This window comes from Harpia harpyja, chromosome 5 (genome assembly GCF_026419915.1).
Source record: "Harpia harpyja isolate bHarHar1 chromosome 5, bHarHar1 primary haplotype, whole genome shotgun sequence".
NCBI lineage: Eukaryota > Metazoa > Chordata > Aves > Accipitriformes > Accipitridae > Harpia > Harpia harpyja.
Window position 1 is genome coordinate 70,289,659 of NC_068944.1, and position 22,579 is coordinate 70,312,237.

Genomic DNA, 22,579 nt, shown 5'->3' on the forward strand with positions numbered 1-22,579 from the left:
TCACGAGGGGATGCACGCATCCATCCAGAGCATAATATAGATGTGTATATCTGTCCTTTGCACTGGGGTGTGTGAATATGAGCCAAAGGATTAGAAAAACTAGCATTGCTTTTTCACGTCTGTCTCAGCTTGGGAGTTCAAAGGTCCTCCCCCTGCCATGCTCTGATTGCAATCCATACGAATTAAGTTTTTAATCCAACCCTGTTCCCACAGGACCCGTATTCAGTCTTACAAGGCTGTAATTTCAGCTCCAGAGCACAGATCAGTGTATGATAATGGAGATAAATATCCCCTTCATCTTTAGAGATGATTTTTCCTTCCAAGATGGAAACCAAGTAACAGAGCAGAGTGGGTCTATTTTTGCCTTTCCAGCTAGTTTTTGTATGTTTTAAGGGGAAATTTGAGCTAGCAATATTTTTAGTTTGGCATTCCTGCTAGTGACCTCAGTGGGTCACTAATCACCCCAAGTATCACCCATTCATTCAGTTTGGCAAGAGCCTCACAAGATTGACAGGAGCCTCCTAAAAAAACATTTCTTCCTATCTAACTGGAATTTCCCTGTTGCAGTTATGTCTCTTGCCTCTTGTCCTGTCCCTGTGCTCCTCTACCTCCGGGAAAAGTCTGGCCCCATCTTCTCTACACACCCCACTAGGTATTGAGGACAGCAAAAAGATCTCCCCTGAGCCTCCTCCTCTTTTGTCATGTGCTCCAGCCCCCTCACCAGCTCCATAACCTCTCCTGGACTTGCTCCAGGACAGCAATTACTCCACCTTCTGCTCTCTTGCTATTCACTTGAGTAGCAGTAAATGGAAAGGGCACATGAAACGGAGAATAAGACAGACTGCCAGATTTAGTGCAGGAAAGCACCCAGCTACTGCTTCATTCTCATTGGGTCAAATTTGATGCCAGCGGAAAAACTGGCAGGAGGAGGCAATCGATCAGATCCCTATTATTACCTGTAACCAGAGATGGACAGAAGGAGACATCCAGCCCATTCAAGGAAGAGTTAATATGTGCATTCACAAAGCATTCAATGGCATCTTTGTCGCAGTTGCACAGGAACTGTTCACAGGGATCCCCAGACTCTGGAAATAAAACAAAAATCCAAACAAGGTGCTACTGAAAAATCTTTCCGCCTCCTGCTTTTTCCTCAGTGTAAGGTTTGCGTCTATATTCATTAGTGCAGATCTATTTATACTGTGCTTCTTCATGTTAAACACAGTCAAGTTTCATAGTCCAACACTGTTTTTGAAATGCCAACCAAGGTAGCCTGGCATGGCAATAGACTTCTTGCCTGTGCTGGTTTGTTCTACAGAGTATTGAGGAATACAGAGCACTGAGGACTTCAGAGCAGTGCTTTGCTGCCTCTAGTTTTTCCATGGAATACTTAACCCAGCTGATACAGGGTTTGACATTTCAAACAGTTTCCTGGGAAATACTATTATCCCACTTCAAAACCTTCTACCTTTCAGAGTTTCAAAAAACATAGACTTTTCATAGCTGTCACACTAATGTTTCATATTTTTTGATGGGCAGTATTCTTTTTTTTTTTCCTCCCTTTTTTTAAATTTGAACAAAATGTTTTCTGATTAAGTATGGAAAGAGCTAAAAAAGCACTACTTATGTTTAGATGCACTTGGACCTTTATAGATTGGCCTAAATAACAAAAATGGTTTTAATTGGAAACAAGAAAAGGAAATTGGATCAGATTGTTGCTTAAACAAGCTGTAAGGGTACTGTTTTGGGGATTCTGCTCCTCTTTGTTGGTATCCTCAAATCATGGTCTAGCATATAGACTTTTCAGAGAGCCAATACTTGCTGAAATATTATACTAAAAAATGATCAGGCATTAAAAAAACCTGCTCCACACTTGCCAGGACTGTACCAGTATTGTATGGAGTAGCTCCTGTTATAACAGCGTGGTCTCTGCCCTCGTTGGTGATACTGTTGTAGCTGAGGAGTGTATATGACCCTGTGAGCAAAGAATTTGATCCCTCAAAGTACATAAAAATCAGGCCTTGAAGCTTCAGAAGGGAACTGTTTTTCAGGTCTTTCCCCAGCATCTGCTGCATTTCTGATGTGTGGAGGTATCTCAAGCAATTCTTAGTGGTCCTGCAAAGTCAGGGAAATCTCAGCAAGAGGCTGCCTGTTAGAGGGGCCCTAGCAAGTTTCTAGTTATTTAACTTCAATTTTCCTGCCTACTTGGGCTTTGATGCCTCTGTGTATTCCTATTTCCATTCACCCCTGAGCAGAACAATTAATCCCTTAAAAATCCACACATGGAGGTGCGTTCTGCTTAATTTATATATGACTTTGGGTAGATAGACCAGAATGAACTTCTTGTTCATGGTTAGGCTCCAGTATTAAGCTCTTGTGATAGGTTAATCTTACCACAGGTCAGGTTTTCAGTAGAGCAGCTAACATCTGTAGAAATCTTTGATGGGTCCCATGTGCACTCCATCTCCATTGCTTCCTCGTAGCATTTGCGGTGCTGGAAACAGCATCTTAAAGAATGAAATAACACAGCGTGCACACAATTTAATTTCAGTTCAAGATCAGACTGCAATGCTTGCACGTTGCTCTTACACAAGAATGCAAAGGATGCCAAAGGAGAAAAAGGTGTCCTTAGTGTGATCCCTAGACACAAGAAAGGCTGAGTACTGCTTTTCCCTGAGTTGGTCTAGTGGGATAAGTACAGCTGGATGCAAAACTCAGTGGTGAAAGCAGGTATACATGCTGTGGGAGACCACACTTACATTTCTGTCTTGCTGTGGTACCTGAGTCCTTACAAAGACTATACAGGCAGCTTAAATGAGAAATCCACTATCAGTGCCCAAATATCCACCCATAGCACTGTCAGCTCAATGCCAAGCCATGCCCCACAGCTCAGCTCTAGAGGTCTTGGATCCAGTCCTGCCACAACCTTTCTCACTGCAGATTTGGAGAAATACACAGAACCTGGCACTCATAGAGGGTTAATATCTCTGCAATGCCTTGTGAATCCCTGTGTCTCATTGAGACTGTATAAATATGTGCAGTGTAATCCTGTTTCTTGTACTTTCTCTTCTATGCAACAATCAGAATTAAAATGCACCATTTAGCCATGGGAAGAGGCCACGAAGTATTTTTCTCACACTGGAATAAAGCAGATTTCTCCTACCACCACACAACAAAGGCGGTTAGAAACCTTGTGTTTTCCTACACCCCTGCTGTCATGCAAACCTCAAATGCCTGCATGACCACTTTAGCTGTGAATAGCAATGAAAAGTCAACTAAAACAACAAGCTCTTCATCAATCCTCTCTTCTCTTCAGCTGTTTTTGAACAGGCAAGTCATCTAATTCTGTATTATAGCAGCATCTGTGTGCACTGACATCAGCTATAAATGAAACACCAGTAAAACACTCAGTCATCATTTACCCCATATAAAATTGTTACACAGATTAAGCAGGGACTTGCTGTTATATTTAGATTGAAATATCCTCATTTTATAGAAATGGACTCAGAACATGGGTCTGCTACTGAATTGCCATTGGTGTTGACCATGCCAAATGCAGAGGAAACATTAACACTTAGAACCAGCATCTGCTGCCAGGAAGGGTTAACTTGCGATCATGATGTAAGGATTTAACTTTAATTAAGCTCATGTGGGATTTTTGTTAAAGGCACAGTGAATGTGTTATTACACATCACCCACAGCCCTGCATATGCACTGAACCCACTGGTGGACAGAAGCATTCCTGCACCGATCAGAGCAGAGAGCAACCACCTGCCCCTTGCAGGGTCCCTTTTAGGCTACTCATTCACTTTCTCACTTCCTATATTTAGGAAGTATTTAATATTTAATCACTTACTATATTAATAGGCAATTATTACAGTATTTAATTTGTCCTCACAACCAGGGAAGCAGTCCAAGTCCTAACCGTGATCAGACTTTTGACTTGGTGAAAGAAATCACTGATGAGGTTTGCTCAGTTTGCCAGTAGCGGATCAGAGAAATGTTTCAAGACCCACTCCTGTCTGCCTGAGGTCTAGCGAGGTGTCAGCATCTGAAAGCTTCTCTAACTGCATAGTTAGTCTAATACAAACTCCCTGCAGTTCTTGTTTGTTTAGAGCATCACAATCATATCAACACTTACTGCAAAAGTTAATCGAAAAATTTATTTGCCTTCCCTAAGTGAGTAGGGAATTGTAAGACATGGATTGTCCTCTGGGCAGGCTTCTCTTTCCCCTATGGACTATGGTGGTAGACTACGGTCCTAATTTGGATATGACAACTAGCTCCTCTGGGAAATGGGAAAATGTTGCGCTTATGGGCACAAACGTTTTCCAATGCCTTAAAAACTTACAGTGAGATGTTCAGCCTTCTTTTATGGAACAGAAATGGTAGTGACAAAATCTGAGGTTTGCAAAACTAGTTTCTAAGAAATAAAGTTCCTGAAAAAATTGCAACACTGTGGGAACTGTGTCTGAGAGACCTGTAACAGCGACCTGTTTGGAGGCTTTCTTGAACCAAGGGCATACCTGTGTCAGTGGCAAAACAATAATCAGTCTCCATTTACTGCAAACTGCAGTGGGGTTGCCATGCTGCTAAGGAAAACTCACTGCAGGACTGCTAACCAATCTGTAAATACAAAGTGACTCTGTGGATGTCTGTCGGGACAAAACTGCTGATAGATCATTCTGCTATTTCTGCATTTATGCTGCTCTGCGTTAAAATGAAGCTGAGTGAAGCTTAAAGCCCAGGTGCTCGGCTCTTCAGGTATCAATCCATTGAACTGACTCGAGCTCTCCTTTCAGCATGTCATCATGATTGTTCAGAAAACCTTTCATGAGAAGGCACATGGCTTTTTCCAGTAGCAGGGTTAGATCTTCGTTTTCCCAGCCATCCCATGCTGGAAAGTGGAGGGATTAACTTCCACCTAGCTATAGGCATTAGCCCTTTCTGAGCCATTGTCTTCATTCGGGGAATTAATACATTACATTACGTTGTTGGAAAAACCTTTTTTCTTTTTAGACATGGATGGATCTTGATTCCCTTTGATTTTCTTTTCACACCTCCTGCTGTCATAAGTGAACAACCATTTGATTGTCCTGGCCTGAGATTACATTTTTGCTCACTAGCCCCATCAGGGTCTGGGGCAATATCCCTCCAAAGCACAGAGTGGAGTTTGGATGGTTTTGTTCCTGCTGCAGGGTGCGGGGAAGAGCCATTGAGCTACGTTGTTCTTCTCTGTGCCTGGATGCTCCCATGTCTTACAACCTCAGTGTGTACACAGGTATTGAGGGCAAGATCTGCTTAACCTCCTAACTGCCACTTCAAGTCATACTTAGCTGTAACTTGATTCTGTTGATGCTTAAATCCCCCTCAGATGCCAACACTTTCATTATTGTCCACTATGAGCTTACATTGCTGGTGTATTACACAACTCCCAATACCAACAGTTTGATAAGATTATAAACCCACTAAACTGCTCAGGTTAATGCTCTCCCACTCACCTTATTAACAGGCCCTCCAGTTTTTGTCACCGATTCAAGTGCGAGACAGAATTCTCCAGTGCAAAGAAATTAATGAGGTTTTGTTCACAAAGATTGGTTCAGAATTTAAAGACCTCTGGATAAGATATGTCAAGGCGATGGGTGTTTACTTATTCTATCGCATTAGTGGCCACTTTCTGCAACCAGTTTAAACCAGCTGTGCCACCAGAGTTGTACTGGTGGAATTATATGCAGGTGTGAGGGACTCTGCTTTTATCTGTAGAATGGGAGTATTTCTCCACGTTGAATTGTGGGGAAATAAAGAGAGACTTCAAGCTATGAGAAAAAGAAGCAAGTGGACCATCACATGCTGTAGATTATGACCACCTTGACTTCATCTGTTTCCAAGCCACGCTGTAAGGTAACTAGTACAGTGTGTTGGCCCAGCAGAAAGATAGCGCTCACTAACAGGTAGGAATAACAGGACAGGGCTGAATGATAAACCAGAATTGAAGTTCTTTTGTGGGTCATATCAGATACTTAGGTTGCAAGCGAGTAATGACTAGATTAAACAGAGCCGTATGGTGTGGGACTGACTTACCCTCTGAATAAATCTATTTTTTTACAACTGTCCTTAAATCATTTAGGCAAGTGTTACGCTTCAGGTCATCAGAGCATGAGGGCACTGACAGCCAGTCAGGGCAGAAGAGGACATCTCATGGATAAGACTTACTCATCAACTTCATCCACAGGGAGCCCTTCCATCTCAAACCGGCAAGAGCAACCATAGTCTTCAAAATCCCTGGGACAAAAACCAGTAACACACTTCATTTTGTTCACAAAGTTGAGCAGGGCAGGGAAGTTAGTGAAGATGGACTGTAACCAGGTGAAGTGAGAACCTAGGCAGTCTGGAAAGAGAACAGCCATAAAATGCATGGTAAATGGAGGTGAGTCAGGTGTGGGTTACACATGGGTGACGTTCATGTGAACGCAGAGTCTAAACAAGGCAGTAACACAGGGACATTGAGCAATGCTTGACACTCAGCAGTATTTAGTATTATAATAATCTTTGGGGAAATCTACAGCCTCAAAAATCCCTGTTCCTTTTCAGTATATATAAAAGCAAACTCCACAGGATTTCTGTTCCATGCTTAAGTACAACTGGAACATATACTTACCAAAAAATAATGCAACACTTTCCACATTTTGAAAGACTCCATTGAAGAATGTGGCATTATCTAAATGAAAAAATAAACAAACAACACTCCTTTTTAAAAAAGTAAATGACAAGAACTGTCCCCAGACTGCCCCATGTCCTGCTTCAGTTGTTGAACTATTTTGAGTTAAGACTTACTAGCTATTTGCTAACAGCACACTTCCCTGCAATGCTGCTGGAATACGAGTGATTCCCCACTGCCATGCAATAGTAAAGTAAAGCTTTAAGTAAAGCTTAAACCATTCTTACTCAAGATCCTTTCAGGTGTGTCGAGAAGTTCTGGCAGGAATGCTGGTGGCTCCAGTTCTTGGCCACCTACCTCAGCAAACAATATGAGAAGAAAAAGATTTTAAAATAAAAAAAACGCAAAGCAAAAACATATACTTCATGATGACACATACACTGCAGGCATTTTGAATACCTTACTACACTTGCAAGCTGATTTATCAAAGCCGTGAAACACTTGCTTAGCTCCATCCGCACCCAGGAAAGCCCAGAGGCATACTGGTAAATCACATTGGCTTAAAAATCAGTCCTCTGTTAAACTGAGGCATTGCTAGTGAGGATGTGCTAACCCTTGTATTCCTGTGCTCTTCTGAACAGTAGCACTTACTGGGATAAATCAGTAGAATTATATAAAATTGTTTTAGTTGCCCAACCCCCTTTCCTTGTCCCAAATATTTCTACTCTGTAACCTTGTGTTCTTCACTTATTTGAAGTCAAGAGGTTTGTTTTTTCTGAGTCCTTATTGCCTATTGCCTTATTGCCTCTCTTCCTATCACTCTTTCTTAAATTAATTATCTCTTTTGCCTTTTGAAGATGCTGTGGTATATTATCCACACTTTTTTTTTTTTTTTATTTCCATGTCCTGAATTAGGATGAAATCTAATATTTGTTCTCTCCCTTCCCATTTTTTTTTCCTTGTTCTTATCTTCTGCATGATTTTAGGAGAGAATATGTTACTTTGGATTTATTTACACTTGACTTTTTTTTTTTTTTCAGGTAATAAGCCAAGGGTATTTGTTGGCTCAAGGATCTAAAAATTGAAGAAAAAAACCCAAATGTTAAATTCATGGCATAGCTTATGTCTCAGAATAACTGACATTAGGAAAGCTGTCCATTGTCTCTGTGAAAGATTCTGGGAAGGAGCTGACACTTAATCTTGTTAATTTTTTGCCTTCTCCTGCAATAAATACAGGTGTAAGAGAGTAAAGTGGAGTAGTGGATTTTTTAGATATAAGGCTTAATTCTATGTTTAGAAAAGGATTAGGAAAAAATAGGACTTTTTTTTTAAGATCATATATAAGGGATGTCTACAACTTTTGTGGAGTGAACAAAATGTTCATGGTAACAGTCATACACTTCCAGCAATTCATTTCTCAAGTTTAGTGGCAGAATATGGATATGAGATTGAGGGAGGTAGAAAGAGGTGCTTACTCTTATGTTATTCTTTTCCTCAAAGTCTTGGTCACAGTGCAAGGCTTTTATATGAACAGCAATCCATCAGAAGTGTCCTTCATTGCAGCAGGTCAGAGGGGAACGGATTGCTTTCCACAAACCAGAAAAGGTCTCCCAATAAAGGTTGGCCTTTTCACAGAACTGGAACAAGTCTGTCGAAAGCTTGATGGCCATGAGGCATTCAGATTTAAGTGAAATAATGGTGTGCCTTGCAAAATAAATAGCATTGAATGCTATATATTTGTACACATGCTTGCTAAAGAACTGCCCCTTATATTCTGGCTGAAAGCCTGTATTTCCTCTGCAATGACAAACATCCTTCCTCCAAGCCATGTTCTACCGAGTGCATCTAGAGACACGTTTTGACACACTACATAACACCATAGCTCAATCGCAGTGTCTGTTGATGAATAGCCATTGATCATTTAGTCCTGTCAGCAAAATTTTGAAAAAAATGAAAATGCCATCAAGTTGAAATAAGACAGAGCCACATTGATAAGCCACATTACAGAAGTGCTGGAAGTTGTGATTGCTCCAGCATCCTTCACTTGCACTGAGTTCTTTTCAGCAAACTTAATTTGCACACACCCAATTAACACATAAACGTCTGAAGCTCCCCTGGAGAAAAGTCTCTACCACAGGGTCAGCAGCTTGGTAAACCTTTGGCTCTTCTAATCCTTTCATTACTGAGAGTGATATTTCTAATTGTCACTAAGTCAAGATCAATGAACCAATGTTTGCTAACAAGATTGCTTAATTTTGTTTAAGTTGTGGGGGGAAGGACAAAGAGACAATACTTTCTGGATGAGTTATTCTCTTTTCTTCTTTTGCTATAATATCTTTTGGGGCTATTTGTCCTACTTTGCTCCCTGTATAGCCAGTGAAAGATTGAACTACAAAAATCAATCCTTTAAACCTCAGAAGACCCTGGGGAAGTCAACTTCTCTTGCCTTTCTCTAAAACCTGCTAAATGACTTGGCACATGTCCTGAGGATACTTGTATGATACATCAGCTCTTAGGCTTTCCAGTTGTATACCTTATCCACAGAATTTCTTTCAACATTCAGATACATGTAAAAATGTTTCTGAACTGTGTCTGTGATGTTGCTGCTCTGACAATGCTTTTCTGAAGTGTTATCTGAAAAAAGCCCATCAAAAAAACATCAGTGCACCTCCAGTTGTTTTTTTGCAATCATGGCTAATTAAAATGTCATAATATAGGGCAAGGATGCCATCATTATAATCATCGGGGAGCAGAAACCTTGATTGTGCCGGGAAAAGTCACGGTGCAGCAAACCCAACCTATTTGATTTATTCAAGGTAAATCGTATTAGCTCCTCACAAAGATGCTAGTTCATGCACACATATTTGCTTCAGTCTCAAAGTAGAGATCAGCAGAATAGATCTCACATAAATATAAATCAATAATCCTCTCCAAATCTAAAAATGGTAACATTTTAAATCTTTGTGCTCAGATTGTGCTTAGCTGGGGAAAAGAATCTAAAAACTGTGGCACAGCCTTTAGAGGTCTGGGGGGAAATCTTTTTCAAATGTTATGTCAGAAAAATTTCTGAGTGTCCAGATATTTCTGAGTGCACTAGATATTATCAATATATAGTCCCCTTTACATCTGGGGACTAAACACCCCTTTATTTTTTATGTATAAATGGTGTAAACATTTTGGCATTCTCTGTCACTGCAGTGGGAAATGCTAATTTTCTTACTGATTTCTATTGGTATGGTAGGAATCTTCAGGTTCAGCTTCATCAATATATTTTAGCCCATGTGTTTTGTGTTAGGCTTGTTTCTTTACTGACTTCTAATGCACACAGCCCCTTAGAAGAGAGGCATTTGGTGAAGTTAAAGTAGGTCAGTGCAGAATTTTGTCTATGCCAAGGTGCTGAGCTTTCTTTTCCCTTTAGAAATAATCCCATGGAGTGACCAGAAATGGTGTTAGACTTTCTAAGAATCCGTCTCTTCACCTGCACACCACTACTTTTAATGACATTCCTACACAGTGCAGGGACTGCAGAAATTTGAAATGTTTGCCCATCACTCTCACTGGGAAGCTCATTCACCCATGACAATAAAATCTAAAGAGTTATATGAAGAAAAAACCCTATTCATAGTAAAATGAAGGAGTAGCTTTAGCTGAGCATGAGTTATATTTCAGGATGCACTGAACGGTTTGGAGAATTTAGACAATATACATGCTTTTAATGAGTAAAATCTCTTTATATGAACTTGTAACTTTTTTGGACTCTAAAGGACTGAAATAATAACCAAATGCTAGCAGAAAGGAAGTTACAATTTTTTGGTTATATTTTTAAGCCCACTAAATGTTTCTTGCTTCACTACAAGTCCTGAGAAAAATATATTTTTTAAGTACTCCATAGAAAAACTTATCAAAGCGTATTTGGATGTTGAACAACTAAGTTTGAGGGGACAGAAGGCATGCTTCTAAAGGATTGTTTCCAAATGCACGTACTTAAAATAGTATTTAGTCATAAATGTCAAATAATCATAAAAATACATTGCCACTTACCACTGTACACCACCATTGACATAGACAGCAGCAGAATTACAATCATTTTTTGTTTAATTCGAAGACAAGAAAAAGTCACACAGCAGACTGGTATGCCTGGTAAGTTAAGTAAAATATTAGGCAGAATGTCATCTCTTGAGTCTGGGAGTGGGAAGACATCAGCTTAGAAAATCATTCTTTTGTAACCTGGCCATATTTCTGCTTGATGCAATTTAGTTTTTATCCATATTGTAGTAAATGCACATATTACAGCAATGATGAGCCTTATGTATCCTCCAAATTTTACCAATATGTCCTCTATAAACCTGACTAACTAACAATATATATATTGGTATTGCTTTAGGTGAGTCAGCAGGCTCTGCCAAAGTGCAATAGACAAGGAAAGTCCATTTAGCAATGAAATGGTGTACTTGAAGTTTCTTTTGTTTTGCAGTTTTCACTTCTTACTTGATCTAACAGCATGTTTAAACAATTCTTCACATTATGTATAAATGCAGATATTGTGGAACACTGTGTAAATGAAGACACCTTCTGGGATTACTTCTATTGAACCCAGTTAATCTGCAACCCTTTATATTAGTTTGCTTCACATCACAAAAATGCCTCCCACTTTGTATTCAAACATTTACTCTAATCTGTGTTGAGACTGATCTAATGTATCATATATTTTCCTAATGATAAATGCTACGTTGTTTGGAGATCTTCACGTTCCGGGTGTGCTTGTCCTTACAGAAAAGTGTGTAAAGAACTCTTCTGAAGCTAAAAGCCTTGCACTAGTATTCATTAAATGACAGATACTAGATTGGTTTTGAACTACAGTCACAGTTTACCCTAAATTTAGCATGATTTTCAAAGTAATCAGCATGGAGTTTTTTACAGCCAAATAAATGAACATTTATTTATCAGTTTTAAAATATGTATCTACTGTTGATTATCTGCTCCCCTAAGGTCAAATATTGCATTCATTTCTATTAAAAAATCTTGTAATATTTCATCAGGAAGTGAGGTTATAAATCTAACAGCTCTAAATATTTATAGTCTACTATCCCAAATCTCTTGCCTATACTTTAGTCTACAACTCCACAGTCCCAAATAGCTTATTCTACATTGTTTTCTTCCTGATTCCTGTATTATAAAGTATATCTAGAAAGGCTTACCTTGAGGCATATTATTCGAAAGCAGTTGGATGGAGGACAAATGGATTTCAACAAAGTCAGTACTAAGTTATTTATACCCACTTGGATATATACCTCACCCATGTGATCACTTCCTTTATCAAACCCACTTCAACATTTATTAATTAATTCTTCCATGAGATTCCTTAGAGTCATTATGCCCACAGTGTATCTTAGTAATACAGCTCCAGCCATGTAAAGGATCTATACTGAGAAGTCTGTTCTGCAGGTGCATTCACTGTATAGTAACTTTCCCTAATACTCTTGGCTGTAATTAAATAACAATCATCTCATTGTTATTAATCACTCACAATATCTCTGGAGCATGTGAATATGGCTTTAATAGCTTAGCAAGAGGTAGTGCTCAGTGATGAAAGATGAGTGAAAATCTATACAGCTTTAAACACTGGCATTCCTCAGGGTTGAGAATTCTGCTCTTGTCTATCCACGGTGGCTCTGATCCAAAGCTGAGTGAAATCCAGGGGAAGGTTGAGTCAATGAGCTTTGGGAAGGCTTCTCCTTGTCGGGAAGGTGTGCTTTCTCCCAGGGTCAGACACAGCTACCCTTCAAAGATGCCATCAGCAAAGGCAAACTGTCCACTGAGCTTTAGCATGGAGAAGTGAGAAGTCTGACAAATTGGGAATTGTAAAAATACTTACGTGAACAAAAGGCTTGGCTCCTCCAAGGCCCTGTGAACTACATTTTCTTCAGAAAGGCCTTTGACACTGTCTCCCGTAAGAAGATCCTCATAGACAACCTGTTGTTATATGGGCTGGATGAGCCCAGTGCGGTGGGTTGAAAACTGGCTGAATGGCAGGGCCCAGAGGGTGGTGGTCAGCGGCACAAAGTCTAGTTGGAGGTCAGTGACTAGAGGTGTACGCCAGTGGTCAATACTGGGTCCAGTCTTGCTTAACATCTTCATTAATGATCTGGATGCTGGGACAGATTGTACCCTCAGCAAATTTGCAGATGACACCAAACTGGAAGGAGTGACTGAAACTCCAGAGAGTCATGCTGCTATCCAGAGGGACCTTGAAAGGCTGGAGAAATGGCCCAACAGGAACTTCATGATGTTCCACAAGAAGGGCAAAGTCCCCATGCACCAATATATGCTGGGGCCCACCCAGCCAGAAAGCAGCTTGGCAGAAAAGGACCTGGGGTCCTGGTGGACACCGAGTTGAGCTTGGGTAAACAGTGTCCTCTTGCAGCAAAGAAGGCTAAGGGTATCCTCGGCTGCATTAGGCAAAGTATTGTCAGCAGATCGAGGGAGTGGATCCTTCCCCTCAACTCAGCACTGGTGTGGCCACACCTGGAGTACTGTGTCCAGTTTGGAGCTCCTTAGTGTGAGACAGATGTGAACAAACTTGAGACAGTCCAAAGAAGGGCCTCAAAGATGATTAAGGGACTAGACCATCTCTCATACGAGGAGAGGCTGAGAGAGCTGGGAGTCCTCAACCTAGAGAAGGCTCGGGGGGATTTTATCAATACCTATAAATATCTGCAGGGAGGGTGCAAAAAGAACAGAGCCAGGCTCTTTTCAGTGGTGCCCAGTGACAGGACCAGAGCGAATGGGCACAGACACAGGAGGTTGCCTCTGAACACCAGGAAACAATTTTTTACCATGAAGGTGACCAAGGACTGGCACAGGTTGCCCAGAGAAGTTGTGGAGTCTCCCTCCCGCTCTCCTCCTTTGGAGATATTCCAAAGCCATCTGGGCATGGTCCTGGGCAACCAGGTCTAGGTGGCCCTGCTTGAGCAGGGGGATGGGACCAGATGACCTCCAGAGGCCCCTTCCAACCTCAACCGTTCTGTGAGTCTGTGATTCTATATCAATTCAGTACTGATGTTGCCAGGAAAAAGACAGGGTCCAGTCATACCGTTTCCATGACCAGTCCTATCAAGGAGCTTTACAGAAGAGTGAAACAAGGCAGAAATTATACCTTAATGATATGAAAATTCATTTTCATGTCAGTTTTGGTTCTTCCAGTTGGAGTCTCCAGGGATTGCCTAAAGAGCATTTTTACTGCCTTAACGAACATTTTCAGCCTGACAAATCAGAGTGGGTTTGACTGGGCATAATAATAAACGAGTCCTCTGAGATACTGATTAACTCATATGCCACCATCATTTCTGTACTTCTGCCAAACATGCACAGAGGCTTTGCAGGACTGAAAACCCCAGAATATGGAAAAACTTTTTTTTTTTTTTTGAGGGCAGGTTTTTTCGTGGAGCCTTGCTTTTTCATTCCTTCTCTTATTTTGTAGTTTTTCTCATTAATTTTCATTATTCTCCTGGGAAAGCCAAGCAGTAAGTCTTAAACAACTGTGACAAGAAGGTCGCCATTCAGGACAGGTACCATTAATCCTTTCTCAGCTCCTTTCACAAGATCCATAACTATGTGATACCTTCTCATTCTCTCCCCGTGAACACGCTCGGGCAGTAGCTCTCAGCCCTTTCCAAGACCTTTGAGTGGAGATGGCTATGACCTACCCCCAGTGCCAGTGATGGCTCAGGCACACCCTATCGCACTATAGAGAGGTTAGCACTCTGTCCAAGCACTTGTATTCCTGAGGAAAAACACAGAATGATTTCTTATAAACACAAAAGTGTCCTTTAGCATGGAGACCAGAGCTACAACTCAGGGCTGATTAAATTCATTACAATAATAAAAACCCAATCTTTTAAAAGGGAAGCCTTTTCAAAAAATATTTTTCTTTTGATATTGTCTTTTTATTGAAACCTAAAAAACCTAGAAAGTCAAACTGTCTTTAATCATTGTTTTCTCCCCTTATGTTCTTGTTTTCATGTCCTTCTTCCTGAGTTCTCAGAAAACTTAATGGTAAAAATGTAAGAAACAATATAGATTTATTTTTTTTAAAATCATGTTTTCAGGCTTTAAGATATTTTTGTGAGATTTAAAAGCATCAGTTACACAAAGGTGTATTCACCCAGCTCTTCACGGCAGAACTGATCCTGCCTTGGGTGAGGAGAGGTGCTGCAGAGCGAGATCTCTCCACAGCATTGCAGTACCATGGCCATGTTAATATTCCCAATTTATACATTCAATGTATCGACACTCCGATTTCTTCCACTGGCCTAACTTTCAGTATCAACTGTAATTGGTACTGATCCAATCTATCCTGCTCTTTGATATGACAGAAATGCTTCCATCATGCTATTGGGCACAATGGTGAAATGTATTTTGGAAGAGGGTTGCTGCATCCCGCCTCTCCCTGGGGGCAGCAGTCCTTATGGTACCACCTTTCTCTTTGGCTTTGTATTACTTTGAACATGTATTTCTTCAGTGAAACAATATGTACCAGCTCTAGTGCAAATAATCTTATTTTTTTGAAATATAAATGGCTTGATGATGTACTTTGGGTTGATAGTAGCATCATACCGTTGCAGTGTAGCAAAATATAGGATCATGTAATTTGTTTGGTTATTCTTTCCTTTTTTAGAACTGGCTTTTAGTTCACCAGAGGTCCATATAAGGAAGGAGATGAATCTTGGTGAGCTCACACAAATGTATCACAGAGTGAGACTACAAGAGGTGTGAACATTTCCTTGGTTGACCTTGCACTAGATGAGTTGCTGAAGTAATGGGACACTCTTGATTTGGAATAATGGATAATCTGCATGTGTTTAACATCAGGAAAAATCCTTCTTGTCTTCAGTATTTCAGGTTGCTTTTAAATTGTATTTGTTCATTTTGAGTACTTTATCTTAATTGTAAATAAAACTAGAATAAACTATTTGCATTCACTAGCCAACCATATAAATATCCTTTATAAAATAAAATTTTTAAAAGCCTTTCAATGCTTTTATTGCAGTTACATCACTTGTATAAAATACATCTGGTTTTACACATTATTTTTACAATGCCCTGGAAGAAGACACATTTCTAGGTTAACATCTGGTTAATAGCTTGTCTTGTTACAGATATTTGCAAATAACATGTTGCATCCTGATTTTTACACTGAGAAATGAAAAAGACAACTAAAACTGTCACCAATCTTCAAATTTGCAGTAAAATTCCTCAGTGCTCTAGACCGATGTACAGATGTTTTTAAGGCATTTTTGTTTTAAGGCTGGAAGGACATAAGAAAACTGCCATCAGAAGAGGTTTTACAAGGAAAATATTAAAAATGTACATGAAGGTTAAATAATCTTTTTTTTAATCCCTTTAAAAAATCATTATCAGATAAAATAGCTATCTGATGAAAGACAGCAAATACTCTGTGGATATCTAAAAATTTTTGTTATACCTTTATGATAAGGTATGTACAGATATAAAAATATACTTACTGTGGGAGTAAGCAATTCTTTTGACTCTTTCACAGACATAAATTGCATTTTTCAAGAACCAGGAATAGTATTCAACACAGTACCTAAAGGTGTAGTTAAAGTTAGGAGAGTAGTAGCTTGTTACCTTTCATAAGCACAGCTGTATGGATATCATACTGTTAATATTGAATATGGCAATAGAAAGCTCAATTCGGACCTCAATGATGTCATTAGATATTTGGAAAAATTCATCTGAGCTTTATTCACTTAGTTTGAATACTGGAAGCCCGATCAGGTATTGATCAGTGCACTGGGGACCCATTTGGGTCACAGCCAGTAGCCAGCCACAGACTCTCAAAAATAAGCATTGGTGATTGAAAATTGTCATTGGAAAAAAGCCTGATTGATAGAATATTTTAAGGAGAGAGAGAGAGAGAAACTAGTGTCAGGTTTTACCTCATGGCTTCCTTTCTGGAATATCTTCTCTGACCAACACAGAGGCACAGCTGAAAAAACCTACACAGCTCCATCACACAGGGATTGATCTTTTGCACTATAAGAGTAACAGGAGGCGAGGTCACACGGGACTCTTTGAGGATTGCCTGTGGACACCCTAGGAAAGAATGCAACTCTGAACTAGTTCAAATATTTCTCCCATTAAATTTCTTGCAGTGCCTTATCTGGGCTGTGAGAAACATGCAGATTAATAAGCTCATGTAGGTATCTTAAAATCAAATCTGAGTGAGGCAGATAACTGAAAAGGGAACAACACACAGCCTGGCAGTTGCTTGAGTGAAAGCACAAATATTTTGTTCAATTTATTATTATTTATCATTACTGGTTAGTTACTTAAAACCACATTGCTTTCATTTATCACAAATGCAGGAACAACTCTAAAGATGTAATTTATTCATTGTTACCTGTGTAGGTGTAGGTTCAGTTGCTACTGAAGCGTCGGTTTTCCCCAGTGCAAAACAGCAAGACAAAAAACAGCACTGTACACTTATTATATTTGATGTTTTCTATATGCATATGCTACTTTAATGAAAAATTCACTTCCAGTTTCTCATGCTTCCCTACACCCACCCTCTAAATCTGAAGCCTAGATTAAATATAACTGATAAACAAACAGATTCTCACTGTTCTCTCTGTCGCTTTTTTTAGCCTTATTAACAAAATAAACATGATTTATGCAGAGGTTATGGCTTTCTCTCTGTCCATCTCTCTGTCTGCCAATTTTCACCTTCTTGCTTCTAGTGACTTGAATAATCAGCTAATTTCAGCCCAAGTTTTAGGGATGGGTAAAGATCCTCTGGATAAATACATTCCTACAGATTTCATGAAAACTGACAAGGAACTGGAGGAGAAAAGGTCAAGTTTTGCCTGCACTGAGAGGAAGGTAGGAATAATTTCTCTATTTTACTATTTACTTCCCAGGAGCCAGCTGCTTAATCAGTGTTTTTTCCTTCAAGTGGCTACCATTATATTATTTTAACTTAAGAAAAATGCAGGGAAATGGTGTACCTGGGGATGGACTCCCTTTGTGCCTCTCTTGAGCCAGCTAAAAGGAAAATATCTAGTTTATTCATTGAATCTTCTGCAGTCAGCAGCAAGAGAAAAAACATTTGCACACCAAACATTTCATCCCGCCAGCAAATACCGGTGGGTCAGACTGCAGAAAAAACAATACTACAGAAGAGGTGATGGCAGCATATAACAAAATCCTGAATTGCTATGTGGTTTTTCAGTGTCAAATACAATCTCCCTTTCTGTTACAGAAAAGAGAAAAGAAAGCAAGGTGGAAATTGGGGAAATTGAGAAACAGTAAGGCAAAATTGAAGCTGTTTTCAGTTTTTCAGGGCTTTTCTTCACCATATTAAGTGAAAAACCTAACATTTGCCACAGTCTTGTCTTCTCCAAACCATTACCAGTCACACATCATCTTGCACCTTAGCTAACAGTTGTGTTATGATGGATCAGAATCAAAGGACTTGCTAGGAAAAAAAAAAGCAATATTTACCATATGCTAAAAGGCTACCGAGGCATGGCTAAAATAGGTGTGTGACCACCTCTCCTTTGCATATTTATTTGATAACTGTGCTCTGAAGAGGAGATGCTGTGTGTGGGCTCACTTTGGGTTGCTTCAGTGAAGCCACTTGCCCTGCAAGACATCACACCCGACCGTGGGGAGTTGCCTGCACACACCTCGTGTTGTCCCCTGCATACAGCAATCCTTCCAAAGGGATGTCTCCCCTGCACCAGCACTCTGAAAAACAGGGGGACATCCCTGCAAACGCCACGCTGGGGCTCTGAAAGGATAACCAGGGACCAGGCTGTGAGAGTGCCCGTTTTGCATGGTGTGGGTGTCCCCTTTATGTGCACCCATTGGGGTGGAAGAGCCCGAACGTGCAGAGCAAAGGCGGCTGCAGTGTCATTGTCAGCTGGTTTTTCCATTTGTGTAACTAGCAGCAGGTTTTGGCCGTGTGTAGATAAACTGCCTTACCTGCAGAGTATAATCCCCTTTTAGACAGTGTAATTGCATTTCCAGGTTCATGTCTCACATGCTTTATAGCTCTGGGCCATCTTATGTTATGCGATAGGAGAGGTTACAGAGGTTAAATTTGGACTAATGAAGTTCTGTTGAAATAAGCTTGAATCATCTAGTGCTGACAAGAAGTTTAATATAAAATGGCATTCATGGGCAGGAGGAAAATAACGGCTCTGCCAACCTGAAAGAGATCGCTACAAAACTATTTCTCTTCTGCCAGTGCTCGCCCAAGGTAGCAGGAGTCATGGAGGAGCAATGGGCAGTTACTTGCAGCTCCCAAGTCCCACGGGTCCCTCTGAAAAATGGTTGTGTGTCAGAGGCACTACACAAATATCAGGCGTAATGAGTGAGCGATGCAAAAGAAGAAGCCCCATTTCTCTTAATCTTAGCAGCTTTGCATAAATGTCATTAGGCTTTGTCCACTTATTAGCATTTGACACACCTTGATTTTTTTTTTCCACTCCATGGCAATTAAAAATGAATGATTTCTTGCTTTAATAAACACTCTTCATGTTAATAACCGAACATCAGAGCATGCGGCAATGAGGTTTTAATATAAATTGTCCATGAAAAGGGACGTTAGAATTGCTGTGAATACTTGAAACTTGCTAAAGGCCACCGTCCAATGAATCTCAGTCTCTACCAAAGTGGGTACTCACTATCCTGCCTAACAGGTGTTAAATGCTTTACTCAAGCCATGTGTTTTGCCAGCAGAAATTCAGCTTTATCCAAATGTAAATTGAATGAATGCAATTTCAGTTTGGATTCATGTATGTGGGAAAGAGAAGTCAAATAAAATGCTGAAAGTTAAACAAATTTCTTTGGTTTTAATTTCTGACAATCACTTAATTTTACATTAGTGCTGCATTTACATAATACTGTATTTATTTAATGCTGAAATTCTCTTTCAATTAATGTTATATTTAATTTTATTTGGATTGGATAGTATACTCACATCATATTGTTGAAATTAAACTTTTCAGTGCTTCATAGTTAATTTTTATATCTCTTCTGTAATAAATTTCTACTGTGAAATGTGGTTTTGTATTCAATTCATTGGATTCAAATTAAAAAAAAACAAATTAAAAGTACAAATTTATTTCAGAACTTTCTTGTCTAAGAATTTTCTTTTCTAAAAAGTTGTCAGTCAAAATAGGCCAGAAAATGCAGGAATCCCTGTGCAGAGCTTTGCTCTTTTCTATTTGAAATTGCCATGTTACTGTCACAGGCAGATAAGTGACCAGTTCTTGCTACAGTAAACAGCCCTTTCCATTACTAAGCCACCTGCTTATCCTGGAAAAGTGGGGACCATTTTTTTCCTTTCTAGTCTTGAGCTGAGTACAGGCATTGCCCCAGCGTCGTGCACTATAGGAGTTTTCACACCAACCTCAGTGGTAGCTACCAAATTTCTCCTAAAAAGATTATGCTGCACCAAACAGCAGACAATCACGGTCCCGGTCTGGAATACAGATTTTATCTGGATCCCAGGACAGGCAATCTGGATTTTCCCTCCAGTGTGAAAGCATAATAATACTGATGTGCTTTCCATATTCGTATCAGTGCTGGAACATACACACCAATGTATCCCTCAAATTGACTTCCTTAACTACCAGGTTAATGGGGAGCAGAGAAACAGCAAGTGTGACATACATGCAACTTCAGGTATACCTTGCCTGCTGCTCAGCTGGCACTTGGCTTGGTATGCAGTATGACCACTGGGAGCAAGGACAGCAGACTGGGAGTGGAAGGACCCCAAGGGTACAAAACATTTCTACAGGATGAGGTGTGTTTTTACCTAGTTTTAGGTGTCCATGATGCTGGTACCTAGAGCTGAACTAGTCATCTTCAGTCCCCAAGACTGGGATTTGTGGCAGAGATTTATTCCTGTTGTACTCCTGAGCTCTGCTCCTACTTTGCAAATTTGGGCGTAGGTAGCCTGGACTCAGACACACACACATGCTCAGCATCCAAAGTAGATGCTGGACTCTCCCAGAGTTCAAATTCCCCTCCTTGCATTGAATTAGGTCCAGTTTTTCAAAGCATGTAATCTCTTACTAATACTTATCTGCAAATATAATTTTATTGCCATCATGAGTATATCATACTTATAAGTGGAGTGGCACATCATCTTATATTAACTCTTAATTTATAACTCTTTACTTTGGTGCTTAAAAGGAAGAACTGAGCTTTCCTGAAAATCTAGTTGATAATTATCCTTTTTTGGATGAAGAGGAAGCTTGCAGTACTGTAAATTCAGGGCTATTTTTGAGATTTTATGTGGCATGGATTGACTTAATAATTTTATTTGTACCAATAGGGAGGTTTAAAGCATGATACTTTCTTTTGGAATGAATGAATTTTAAGATTCTCCAACAACCAATCTATGTTAAAATTGACACGTGGAGTACATATGTTAATTCTATCATCATAGTATAATTTATGTTTTGAATCTGTGATTGTGTATGATTCACAAACAAATATGGAAGCAGTCCCTTAGACATTTTGAGTGGTTTACATACATGAGATAACACATCAATTAAACACGTATCTTGTTTCTGCGTGGGAAAATTTGCATATTGATATACGTTCAAGCATACTCCTATTTTTGCTGCATGAGGTGCAGCTACTTACTGGTAGCTGAGTAAAGTTTCAGTGTCACAGCAGGCCTGTAGGGTGGCATAGGCAGTACTGAGGAAGGCAAATCTGAAGGAGGGAAAAGAATATAACTTGCCTTGACATCTTAAAAAAGAAAGGAAGGTTGATTGAAAGAATAACAGAAAAGAAAAGAAAAAAGAAGCTGAAGTCAAAGACCACTAATAAACGCTTACATAGACATTGATGTATAAATACTTTCACAGTCACCTATTTCTATATACGTTATTTTCTGTTTCATAAATGTGCCAACTGACACACTCTGTTATTATGCCAGATCAATCTCACCTGGCTCTGTTTGCATCAGTCTGCTGGTTTCTTGAGGAGACACTGTCTGCATCCAAAATGCGTACATGTCAGCTATGGGAACAGAAAGACACATGCTTCATGTCATGGAGGTTATTTGTTATCTATCTGTCTACTGAGAAGAATTGCTGTATATCAGACAGCTCAACAGCCAGAGTCCCTCACCCAGTACTTCCAGTGGCATATAAAAATGTCAAGATGAAAAAGGAAGGACAAAAGCTGTACTTTGCTAGATCTTGAAGAGTCCATGGGCTAGGGAAAGGTAGGAATTAAAGATGGTATATTTAGTGGAGACCAAGAGAAGCAGCTCTGTATTGCTTTTCCACAGGTCTACTCACCAAATTTGGAGCAAAATGCAAGGGAAGACCTGGGTGGCAGAAGCATCCATGAGGAGCAAGACTTAGTTTTTCCCCAAAGCATAAGAAACTACAGGATGGCCCCTATAAATAATTTTAGCACTTCTACAATAAAGAAATCAACTCACTAGTGACCCAGAGTGGGTGTCCCTGAAGGGCCTCCCAACCTCCACCTCAGGGATGTGGTTTGAGCTTTTGGCCAAACCCCACCAGGAACGGGATAAAGCAGATGTCACTCCTCCTCGCCGTACTCACTGGGGCTGGGCTGCAGGGCTGGCGACGGGGCTGAGCTCCCCCCAGCAGTCCGAGGGGGTCCGGCCGTGCCCCGTGGTCTGGAAGCATCCACAGGCGGTGATGGAAACCCCAATCCTTTCGCTCCAACCGTCTTTGGCCATGGTAGGAACCTCGTGGTGGGGATTTCCTCCCCTTTCTGGGCAAGAGGGATCCTGGTAGCTGGAGAAGCAGGAGAGACAGAGGGAGGGCACCAGCAACACACTGGGGATGCCGGTGCCCCACGGCAGCAGCGAGCGTGACACACTGGGGGACAATAATATCGAAA

The 22,579-nt window shown here is 40.2% G+C and overlaps 1 protein-coding gene across 4 annotated transcripts in view; it reads right to left on the minus strand.

The window, feature by feature from the left end:
* The window catches only part of LOC128142366 (uncharacterized), a 45,896-nt gene that overhangs the window by 10,785 nt on the left and 12,532 nt on the right, over positions 1 to 22,579 (minus strand). For all 4 annotated transcript variants that reach the window (XM_052788392.1, XM_052788393.1, XM_052788391.1 and 1 more), the window contains 11 exons: positions 22,276 to 22,473; positions 21,647 to 21,718; positions 21,338 to 21,409; positions 16,615 to 16,771; positions 16,180 to 16,262; positions 10,697 to 10,792; positions 6,943 to 7,008; positions 6,656 to 6,715; positions 6,211 to 6,385; positions 2,392 to 2,504; positions 957 to 1,085 (listed from right to left, as the gene is read on the minus strand). In XM_052788392.1, coding sequence (XP_052644352.1) covers positions 957 to 1,085; positions 2,392 to 2,504; positions 6,211 to 6,385; positions 6,656 to 6,715; positions 6,943 to 7,008; positions 10,697 to 10,792; positions 16,180 to 16,262; positions 16,615 to 16,771; positions 21,338 to 21,409; positions 21,647 to 21,718; positions 22,276 to 22,473 — 1,221 coding nt within the window. The remainder of the gene's footprint in view (positions 1 to 956; positions 1,086 to 2,391; positions 2,505 to 6,210; positions 6,386 to 6,655; positions 6,716 to 6,942; positions 7,009 to 10,696; positions 10,793 to 16,179; positions 16,263 to 16,614; positions 16,772 to 21,337; positions 21,410 to 21,646; positions 21,719 to 22,275; positions 22,474 to 22,579) is intronic.